The sequence below is a fragment of the Lagopus muta genome, chromosome 18 (genome assembly GCF_023343835.1).
Source record: "Lagopus muta isolate bLagMut1 chromosome 18, bLagMut1 primary, whole genome shotgun sequence".
Lineage (NCBI taxonomy): Eukaryota > Metazoa > Chordata > Aves > Galliformes > Phasianidae > Lagopus > Lagopus muta.
Genome location: NC_064450.1, coordinates 10,473,825 through 10,485,103, shown reverse-complemented (window position 1 = coordinate 10,485,103; position 11,279 = coordinate 10,473,825). Strand labels below are relative to the sequence as shown.

General features: G+C 56.6%; 1 protein-coding gene across 1 annotated transcript; it reads left to right on the top strand.

Annotated features, from left to right (window-relative positions):
- The first annotated feature begins 618 nt into the window (after window positions 1–618).
- On the top strand, window positions 619–9,716 carry USH1G (USH1 protein network component sans). Its single transcript, XM_048965013.1, has 2 exons — window positions 619–2,664; window positions 7,416–9,716. The coding sequence occupies exons 1-2, from the start codon at window positions 2,501–2,503 to the stop codon at window positions 8,659–8,661; spliced, it is 1,410 nt and encodes a 469-aa protein (XP_048820970.1). The 5' UTR covers window positions 619–2,500; the 3' UTR covers window positions 8,662–9,716.
- Window positions 9,717–11,279: the final 1,563 nt, after the last annotated feature.

The following is an 11,279-nucleotide window of genomic DNA, read 5'->3' as shown; positions in this document are numbered from 1 at the left end:
CATCTCCCATCCCTTGAGAGAAGACACTTTAGGTGATGAACTTTTTGCTGACGGTGTTGGGCTTGGTGTTCTGGTTAACTAAGCATAGCAAACACTGTGCCTCACCCTGTGCCATTCCCGTCAGCGTGCTCCCAGCCTGCCCTGCACAGGAATGTTTTTGAGGAAAAAGAAGACATTTGTGTTTGTATCTTTTCGTTGCCAAGGGCAGCTCGGTGTCGTCCCACGACGCCCATGAGGAGGAAGGTTTAGCACCGAAGCGGAGCAGCGGGACGGGAATTTCCGCGCCCCTCCGCCGACGCGCCGCCTTTCAGGGTGGGCTCGCCTTTCGCTGCGCGCTGAGAGCTTTTCCTCTCCCATCTCAAGGAGAAACGAGCCCAGCACCCAGAGCAGCTGGGACGGGAGCAGGCTGGGGCGGGCGGAAGCCTCCAGTGGGGCTCCGCGTGCCTTTACAGTTACATTTCGCAGGCAGACGAGGAGACGCAGCGCACAGCGGCTTCCGTTCCTCGCTAAGGAAACCTCCCCGCCAGATTTCCTTTCCTGCCGCGGCGCACGCGGCGCTGCCGCTGCCCTGCTGCCACCCGCCGGCTGCCACCGCACCCCGCGGCTGTGCCGAGCGGGGCCGTTCCCAGCGCGCAGCCCCCGGGGCGGCACGGCAAGCGGGAGCTGCGCGCGGTGCGCTCTGCCTTCGGAAAGCGCGGAGGGGTCGGAGCCGAAGGCACCGCTTTGTCGCCGCGCCGTGGGCTGCCCACAGCTGGGACGGTGAGGTCCGACTCCTGGCTCCGTGTAGGACCGCCTAAAATTCGGCCGTGCGTGTGGACCCACTGGTGCGTTTTTTTGCTCGCATGACCGATGCGTTCACAGGAAGTGGGAAACTTTTGTAAGCAAAGATTGAAGGGTACGCGGCCTGCTGGAAAGTCCATTGAAACGCAGATGACTTTTCAGCTGCTTTCTACTGATCCCTGCTGGTTTCATCCGGGGACTCAATGCTAAGCAGCTGCTCATGAGATGCACTGCCTCATGGCAAGAAAACCGCTGACTGGCAGTCAGCAGTGGGGACCATTGGAGCATTTGCAGCTGGGCTGCCCGGAAGAGGGCAGGGAGCAGGAGGGGCTCGGGCAGCTCTGCGTGCACACTGTGCTCACCTTGTCCAGAGCCTCCGCACAGCACGTGGGCACTGCAGACTGCGCATAGAATCGGAGAACGGTTGAGAAGGACCACAACGACCATGTCGTTCCGACCCCTCTACCCCCAGCAGGGTCTCCAACCACCCTCCAGGGTCTCCAGCCACATCCACCCTGGCCTTGAATGCCTCCAGGGACAGTGCAGCATGCAAGGAGCTGCACTGACAGCGGAAACAGAGGAAGGAGCGTTTCCTGCCTTGGGCAACACTCTCGGTCTCCCGTGGGAGCCACCACAGAGCCTGGTAATAACAAGGGTAGCGAGTAATAGTGCAGGAATCATTAAATAACCTCAGTAATGAATTGCAGGCATTACTAGGCTGCTTTTCACCTGAAGGATCCCGGCAGCAAATAGCTGTGTGTGCGGTGCATCCATGACGGATGGCTGAGCGGCAGAGGACCTGCGGGTGGGACTCAGTGCCGTCAGCCCAGCCTCAGTCACTGCACCTGGTGCTGCTCTGGGCTGCCCTCCCTTTCTCACCCCACTCCCAGCACACCCTGTGCCACCCCTGGAGCCTGGCACGAGGCTGGCAAAGAACCCTGCTGCCATAGGGCACTATGGGGCTCTGCACAGAGAGGAGCAGGAAATTCCTCCTCCCTGATGGTGTGGCCCAGGGGTTAGGATTCACTGGGTGATACAATGCGCCGCCACAGCCACGTGCCTTGGGCAACATCCGGGCTCATCTTGGCACCTCCCAACAGCAGAGGGTGCCCCGGGCCTGGGAATCCTGTGAGAGCAGATTCCCTGGCACTGAGCAGCTCCCCGCAGAAATTTGGTTCAGCATGAAAGGTGTTGGAGGACTCGTGTTGCCCCTCCAACATGTTGTGGCAGAGGTACTCAGACACAAGCAGGGATGGTTGTGGGGTCCCTCCGTGTCCCTGCTGTGGTGGAGCTGAGCTCTCGCTGCTGCTTCATCAGCCCCTGCTGACAGTGTTAAGGTCAGGTGCATGGGGTGTCAGGCAGGATTCAGCCCGCAACACCTTCTGCCTGCTCTGTTAGGAGACATTCAGTCCTGGCAAGCTGTCTCAGGATGACCCTGCATCCGCAGCACTTGGCTGAGCCTGGTGCAGCAGTGCTGCTTAACTGAAACTTCCGCTGTGCTGCGGAGCCGGCGGAGGTGGATGTTTAGGACCCAGGGGAAGCCCTAGAGAGCGTGGCTGGGTTGGAAGGAGTCCCTGCCTCCCTGCCTGCGCTTATCAGGTGTCCTGCTAAGGGCAGAGCTGCACGCGGTGACGGGGCCCTTCTGGCAGCTCCCCTTCCCCATGCCCACTCCCTGAGCCCCCTGTGCACCCATGTGCTCGCCCGGGAATCGCTGCCCACCATGAATGACCAATACCACCGAGCGGCCCGGGACGGCTACCTGGACCTGCTGAAGGAAGCCACCAAGAAGGACCTGAACTCGCCAGATGAGGATGGCATGACCCCCACCCTGTGGGCCGCCTACCATGGCAACCTGGACGCCCTGCGCCTCATTGTCAGCAGAGGGTGAGTGCTGGCGGCGCGGTTCCCCGTGGCAGAGTAGTGCGAACGGCAGCTTTCCCCTCCTGTGCAGTTGTCCTACAAAGTGATGGTTGCTGTCCATATCGCCTTCGCTCCTGTCCCCCACTTGTCGTTCTTCTCTCCTCGTTGCTCTTTTATGCCTGCTCTGGGTTTTCCCAGCTTCTTTGGCCCTGTAACCAACCCTTTGCTCTGTAACTCCCAGGTAGGGCTGTGTCCCCCTCTGGGAGCCCTGAGTCAGGTCCTATAAGGACAGGCAGAGCCAAAACATTGGCACGTTGGGTCACTGCCACAAAGCCAGCCCTTCTGAATGAGGGGACAGAAGCAACGAGTTCTCCTTCTGTCCCACAAAATGCTCTCGTGGAGGAGGGATGTGTGCTGTGCCAGCTGGCAGCGGGTGATGCTTGCCTGTCCTACCCAAAGCAGGGTCGGGTTGTGCCCCACCAGAGCCTGCTTTGCACCTGGAGCTCAGGAAACCGAGGAGCAGATGACCTGGGGGCAGGGTTGCTGGGGCTGCCAAGACTGAGGGTTGCTGGTGTGGATGCACAGAGGGAGGGACTTGGTACCAGGAGGGCTTTGTGCTTTGGTGTAGGGGTGAAGCTGTGCAAGGTCTGTGCTACAGCAAGATGTGCTGCACCTGATTCATAGTACAGATAGATTCCTTCCTGTTCTCCCCTGTTCTCCCTCACTTTTCCTCCCTCACCTCCTCCAGGAGCACACGTCAGTATTCATTCTGCATAGCTTTGTGAACATCTCATCTGAAGGAATCTGTCAGATCCCAGGATGGCACTTCCTTGCTTGCACCCACCCTGGGCTGTTTTTGCTCCCTTGTGTGTGATCAGCCACATCTCCGCTGTTCCTGCTTTGGCCTCAACATCTCCTGACGCTTTGGTCCATTTCAGCCCAAGGGCTGCGTCCACAGGCAGAGCTCTATCACACTCGACAGCCCTTCCGTTATAAAGCATTTTCTCTTCAAATTCAGAGCCAGAAGGGCTGTGTACATCCATTTTGAGAAGTCCTGTGGTGCCCATCACAACAGAGGAAAGCTCAGGATGGAATGTCCGCTGGGGAGAGGCCAATGCCGTGCTCTGAGCACAGAACCAGGAGGAGATGCGCTGGGCTACCACTGGGCTGGGCACATACTGCTGCTGCAAGGATTCTGAAGATGCTCTGACAGCCAGGAGCCTTGCTGGAGGACGGGTCCAAAGCCTGCCTGGTGCTGACCCACAGATCCGTGCCCTCGACCAAGCTCAAGGGTTACAGACCTGCACGGGAGCCTCCTTTATAAATTCGCATTCAATTAAATCCTGATGGATGTGTCTGAGTGCAGCTTGGCTGCTGTTTAATTAATGGTCTAATATACATTTGCTGCTGACAGGGAAAATAGCACGGCGGAGGGATGGTGCCCTTTAGGTGATGGATGGCAAGGCAAAGCAGGCATCCTTCTCTACATGCCAAGCACCACGCATTGAGCAGCAAAGCCTCCTCACCCCTCCAACCCGTGCTGAGGAACAGAAAAAAGAGCAGAAAAACTCCCAGGCAGGGGTGCTGGGGAGGGAAAATGGTGCAGAGCAAGAGGAGATTTAGGATCTTGGGGGCTCCTGAGAGTGCCCAATGCCCCAAACCAGTGCTGGGCAGTGGAGAGATGCTGCAGTGGACCGTTGCCTCAGTGTCGCTGCTGGAGGGGATGGGCAGAGGGGAGGACAGCAGTGCTCATCCTTCTTGTTAGCGACTCAAAAAGCCTTTTTGTTCCTCCTGGCTGGGCTCCAGCGAAGGAAAAAAACCGCAATTAACACAATGGATGGGAAAAGAGGCTGGCTGGCATTTAGTGCTGCAGATTTTCAGAGGCGGTCATTCTTCAGCACGGTCTGTTGTGCACTGCTGTGGCAGTGATGGGCGTCAGTCCAGCTCCAGATCTCCAGGAGCTGAGGGGCACTGCCAGGAGCACCTCCTTGGCTTGGGGCAGCCCACAGAGCTGTGGGTACGTCTTTCTGCTGTGGAGATCCACAGGCAGTGCTGTGCGTTGTGCCCGTGGCAGTGGGGGGCAGCCTGGGGGTGAGCGCAGGAATGGGGCGGAACGCAATCAGCACCGCAGGCAGCCCTGAGCTGAACCTCACATGGAGTGTGTGGTGCTGGGTTGTGTGGAACCTGAACTCACTGGACAAAAGCTGAATCCCTGACTCAGCAAAGCTTACAGTGCGGCACCTCAGGCTCTGCGCTGGGTCCCAAGCTCATTTTCCGGCTCGCTTCTAAGCTTTGCTTACGTCATCGCCCTGAAGCTGCTTGGTTTTTCCTCAAGCCGTGAATGACTTTCTGCTCTCCCTACAAAACACCGTCACATGCTTTGCAGAACCCAGGCTTGCTCTGCGTCCCAGTCAGAGGCCCCACTCCTTCCCACACCTGAGTGTGCCGTGAGCCAGCCCCTTGCTATGGAGGAACTCTGCGCATGTGGCCAGGGGAGGACGCGTGCAAGGGCCGGGTCCGGGCTAATTGGGGTCCCAGGGGAGAAGTGGAAGGGGAAAACCGGCAGGAAGGGAGTGAGCGTGCGTGTCACAGGGAGAACGCGGTGACTCAGGAGATGCACACGTCCACCCAAGGAGCTCAATTAACAGCATTTTTAATAGCGATGATTATGGGAGTTGACTCAGCACTCAAAAACACTTTGAAGCTGAGATGCACTGTGCTTCACACCTGTTATTAAAATGTGTTCCCACTTAGTGGACCCTGCAGTCAGCATCTGCCGATGCGCAGTGCCCTGGAGGGGAAGTTTTGGGCAGTTGGGCACCCAGCGGGGGGAGGGCTCATTATTATCCAGATCAAACACGTCTACTTTGCGAGTCAGCATTGCTCCTTCCTTGTTTTTAGTGCCTCTGGCAGATGTGTATGGGACAAAGGGACCTAGGGATGTAATTCTGCACTGTAAGTTTTGCTTTAGCCAGTGGAAATGTCCAGAGAAAGCTGGGTTTGGTGCTCTTTCCCCTCATTTATTCTCGGAGGCAATGAAAGGATGAGCAAAGTAAACCTTCAGACGTGAATCCCCCAGGAGCTTTCTGTCTTTGCTCTTTGCAACCAGGTGGATGTGAGAGATATGGTGAAGCATCCATGCAGCTTGCCTTGGGCATCAAAGCCGATCCATCTGAGCCACTGCCGCCTGCCCATCCGAATCACAGATCCTCATACGTGTCCGGCCCCTCTTGTGCCCTTGGACTCCACCACCAGCCCCAGCAGTTCCAGTTTCGCTGGCTCTTTAATCCAGCTGCATCAATAATTTACTCCTCTCTTGCAAATCATCAAATATTTATCCTGCCCATGAATTTCCCAGCCTGAACATGTCACTACAGGGGTGGGAGGGAAAGCTGGGGAGTTACTGCTCCTGGGAGCTCGGTGTTGCTGCAGGACCTCTGCTGATGCCTTGATGGCTCCCTCAGCCCCGCAGCCTCCCCATCCTCCTCCTCTCAACCCCCGCATCTTTGCAGCCTTTTCCTGCTTCTATGAGAGATGACAAAAGCTCTGAATGCATAAATCCTGTAGGGTTTGTGGGGCTCAGTTCCCTTACACAGCTCTGGGCCTTTTGACCAGCTGCTGCTTAACGGGGACCTTGTGGTGAAGGGACAGTGCTGGGTTCCTACAGAGCCCCTGGGCAAGGGCAGAGGGGAGTGGGGCAGGAGCTGCATGGAGCCATGCAGCCTTCACAGGAAGCTTTGCCTTATCCATGCTCGTGAAGGAGAGTGCTCTGCTGACAGATACTGCTGGCTGCATATCATTAGCACACACGCTCGAGTGAAAGCTGGTGCCAGCAGTGGCATGAGCCATCTCTCGTTTCAGCTGATCATAGATACAGGGGAACGGCAGAAGGATGAAGGTCTCCCAAATCCTATTCGTGTTTGTCCCATCAAGGGAGGCAGGAGGTGTGGGCAAGTTGTGCCCCAGCAGCGCAGCTGGGACAGGGCACGATGTGGGAAGAGACATTTGTGGCTTTAATCACGTGTCCAACTCTTGAGGAGTGCAGAAACCTTATCTGCACTTTCTCTGAAACTGGATTCTTAGGATGTGCTCATACCAACGTGCAATCGAAACCGCACGTGGTATGGCAACCCCCCCAGAAGCCCAACCTCAAGGCAGTGCCACAGCCTTGCCCTCGTCCCCTCCTGAAGTCGTGCCCTCTGCTGCTCTGGGTTCCCCTGGCACAGATAACACAGAGGTGCAAAGGTGTAGCGCGGCGTTCAGAGCCTGTGCTGAGGATGGGGTGGCCCTTTTGTGGTGGTGTTCCTATTGGGGTGGGGTGACGTGGAGTCCCATTTCAGTTGCGGTGTATGGAGGGGCATTTTGGGATGTCTCTGTGCGATCGGAATGAAGATGGCATCTGAATAATGCCTAGTGGTATGCTTGAGGTTGGAAACTCTGAGACCTGAGCTGGAGTCAGCCTTTCATCTCAGTTCTGGGCTAATCAGAACCTGGCCTGTCTCGCTCCAAAAACTGGTTTGATGCAGGAACACGAACATCCTGAGAGCTCAATTCAAGTCATAGGAATTACTGTAGGTTTGTCTGTCAGGCACATGATTCCATGGCATTGCACACCCCATCAAAAACTTAACACCCGGCTGTGGGAGATGAGAAAAAGATTCATTGTGCAGGTACTGCTTTGCCCCGCATGCCTTCAATATCTCATTCTTTAGGACATCTCCCAGCCGTCTGTCAGACGAGGCAGCGTGCTAACACTTCTTTTCCTTGCTGTCTAGGGGGGATCCAGACAAATGCGACATCTGGGGGAATACTCCTCTTCACCTGGCGGCGGCCAATGGCCACCTGAACTGCCTTTCCTTCCTCATCTCCTTCGGGGCCAACATCTGGTGCCTGGACAATGACTACCACACCCCGCTGGACATGGCAGCCATGAAGGGGCACATGGAGTGCGTGCGCTACCTGGACTCCATCGCCGCGAAGCAAAGCAGCCTCAACCCCAAGCTGGTGAGCAAGCTGAAGGACAAGGCGTTCCGGGATGCTGAGCGGAGGATCAAGGACTGCGTGAAGCTGCAGAAGAAGCACCACGAAAGGATGGAGAAAAGGTACAGAAAGGAAATGTTGGATAATTCAGACACCATGAGCTTCTCCAGCTATTCGAGTAGCACCTTAAGCAAGAAGTTCCAACACATGTCCACGGTGACCTCTCTGCCGTACTCACAAGCCACCATCCACGGCACAGCCAAGGGAAAGACGAAAATACAAAAGAAGCTGGAGAAGAAGAAGCAGGTGGACGGGACGTTCAAAATCTACGAGGACGGGAGGAAAAGCGTGCGGTCCTTGTCAGGCCTGCAGCTGGGGAACGACGTCATGTTTGTGAAGCAGGGCACGTACGCCAGCCCCAAGGAGTGGAGTCGGCGGAACGTCCGGGACATGTTCCTCACTGACGAGGACACCGTCTCCCGTGCCATAAGCGACCCGGGCCTGCACACGGACTCGGCCCGCTCAGAAGTCAGCACCGACTCCGGCCATGAGTCGCTGTTCACCCGGCCCGGCTTGGGCACCATGGTGTTCCGGCGCAACTACGTCAGCAGCGGGCTCTTCGGGATCGGCCGCGAGGACGCCGGCGTGCCGGGGGAGGGCGACGCGGACGGGGCAGGAGTCAAACTGCGCAGCCGCCTGCAGCGCTCGCCAAGTCTCAACGACAGCATCGGCAGTGCCAACAGCCTGCAGGAGAGGAACGCGGAGGAGCTGCCCTGGGACGAGGTGGAGCTGGGCCTCGATGACGATGACGAACCGGACACCAGCCCCCTGGAGACCTTCCTGGCTTCCCTGCACATGTTTGAGTTCGTCTCCATCTTGAAGAAGGAAAAGATCGACTTGGAGGCCCTCATGCTGTGTTCGGACAATGACCTGAAGAGTATCAGTATCCCGTTGGGCCCCAGGAAAAAGATTGTGGATGCCATCCAGAGGAGACGGCAGACTCTGGAGAGACCAGCCGTTATTGTAGACACTGAACTGTAAGTAGGAGATGGGGCCACTGAGCGATTAAACCTTTCAGCGGGTGGAGATTTGGATAATGTAAGGTCTGCTTTTCAACTCACTTGGAAAAGTAGGAGTCCAGGTAACCTCCGTGCTTCTGTGTGTGAGCAAATTCCTGCTTGTGTGGAAATGATGAGAGTTCAGAGAGGTGGCAATAGCATTAGCTCATTACTCAACAGCCCTTGTGGCTGGGCAGGATGTGAAGTCCTTGCTTTGTTTCATAACCTTTATGAATGCAGACTGCTCTGTGGTCTGATTCTTCTGAGTCCCCTAGCTGGGATTTCCAACCACACTCATGCTTGCCTTGACTCTTCACCTTTGGAAAGAAGTAATGATGGTTCCCGGTGGGAGCGGGCTGAGCGCACAGCCCAGTGCCATTGGCAGCCCTTCCCCAAGAGCTTCAGATCTTCAGAGATCTTTGGAGATTGCATTATCTGGGTTGGAGATGTTACTTTATGGCCTTTCCAGAGTTTGTTTGGCTTGGTTTGAATGCATGCTTGCCATTGAGGTGAACTGAAGTTATTAGCATGGTGTCCCCGCTGTCACGTCTGCTGACACCACAACCACTGTGCTCCTTTTGCTTCCCATCCTTCACAAATCTGTGTGTTTCTTCCTCGTTTTTCTGGCTTCCAGCACAGCTCAGTCTTGGACCTCCAGGGTGCTGACAGGCTTTTCTCTTTCCTTTTGCAGATAGCAGCAGCAGCATTTTATTGGTTTTTTTTTTTTCTTCGTTTTTTTTTTTTAACGAAACAAACACAGTTCTAAGTTGCCAGAAATCACAAGCCAGAGACTCTCTGCCTGGGGCAGCTGAAAGCTGCAGCCGTCCCCGTACACCCCTGTGCCCTGCCTCCTGTTCCCCCATTCTGCTCCATCTGTGAGATGCTCCCAGCGGTACCCAATGGAGGATGGCTGCTGGGATGGGACCAAGCAGCTGCCACCCCCTCCCGCTCACCAGCGGAATGCGTGTGGGGCTGAGAACACACGAAGCCATGAAAGGAAGGAGCAGTGTGATGGTATTTTCCAAGGGACCCAAAATAAAAAATCACATCTGTTCTTTCTTGAGCAAGTGGTTGATTTGGGGCACTGGGTAGAGGAGCAGGGGGCTGTGGAGCTGCATCTCTGGTTCTCGGTCGCTTTGGTCCATTGTTTGATGTTGTGGTTTGGAAGGAAGTTTTGGTTATGCTGGTTTGGGGCTGTTCAGCTTGAGAATTGCCAGCCCTGCTTTCTGCCAGTGGAGCTCAGTGTATCCGTGAGACTGACCTGTGCTGTGGGAAGCGTGATGATCTGAAATGAAGATTCTGTTTTGTTGGGCTGTTGCCTGTTGCAACATGGGCGATGTGTCTGTCCTGTCCTTGCAGGACAGGAGCTGAGCCTGGAATTTCATCCAGAACTTCCCAGGCCTGGGGGCAGAACCTGTGGGCATCACAGCTGTGTGCAGCGGGGCCCGGTCCGAGCATCCTAATGCATGGCTGCTCAGCTCCCGGTGCCGCAGCTCCCTCTGCTGGGTCCGGCCCGGGAAGCGCGATGGGCCGCGCCGCGGAGACGCGGAGTGGCTGCTGTTGTCAGGCTGTAGGAACACAGAGATCCGCTCTCCCGACCTGGCTCTCCTCCAGAGAGCTGCTGGGAGGGCTGAGCTGAAGAGCGATGCGCCGCCGAGGGCCGCGGGACAGGCGGGTCCCAGGAAGCCCCAGGTTTGCCGTGCTCAGAGACCAACATGGTCACCTCCACAACTGCAGAGACGGACCAAACCTGAGCGGTGACGCGGTCGCTCTCTGAGCTCTGCTGTGGTGTTTGGCCGTGGCTTCTCTATTTCCCACCATGTCATATCCCACAGCCCTGCAGGGCAGGGTGCTCCATGTCCCCCGATCCTGCAGCAGGCGGCTCACCCTGGGTGCCTGCATCCCGCAAGGCTGGGGATGGAGCTGAGCTTTGCTCATCCCTGGGATGCAGATATGTGGCTGTCCCCCTTCTCCTGGCACAGCCAGGCCCTGGCAAGTAAATCTCACCGCTATGAATTGCATCTCCTCTGTGACCAAGATCAACAAGCTCCTTTTGGAGTGGGTTCTTATGAAAGCAGGGTGGAGGCCAGGGCTGGCACACCCTGGAGAACACCCTTCCATACCCTCCCAAACAGAAACCCGGGCAGCAGGCGGGTTGTCCTGGCTCCATGCTGCCTGCAAGCAAACACCAGCCACCACAGCTGGGGTGACCAGACTCAGCCAGGAACCATGAATCCACATCTCTTTATGCCCTAAATGCCAGCCCTCCTTGTGCTGCTCTCCATGCTAAATTAGCAAAAACAAGTCCCTGTGTTTGGGCATGTGTTTCCCTACCCCAATGGTGCAGAAGACGCAGCATCCCTAATTCCCGGGTACCAGGTACCACAGTGGAAGCCAGGAAAGGCCGTGGGACGTCAAGTGGGTCCCGCAGCTGGAGGTGACCCCTGGAGGCCGGGCAGCACAGCACTCAGCCCATGGCCCTGTGTTGTGCTCCACACCGGGAGCCCAGACAGAGGGCGGCACTGGGGTCAGTGACCTGCCAGGCCAGCGTGCGCCATTGCACACCATTTGCTTAACAATTTCCTGCCCATCCTGCTGGGA

Bases quoted from the DNA above. Each gene is read 5' to 3' on its own strand.
- USH1G (XM_048965013.1), top strand. From the start codon at position 2,501: ATGAATGACCAATACCACCGAGCGGCCCGGGACGGCTACCTGGACCTG. The intron at 2,665-7,415 runs GTGAGTGCTGGC...CTTGCTGTCTAG, and splicing joins CGCCTCATTGTCAGCAGAGG to GGGGGATCCAGACAAATGCG.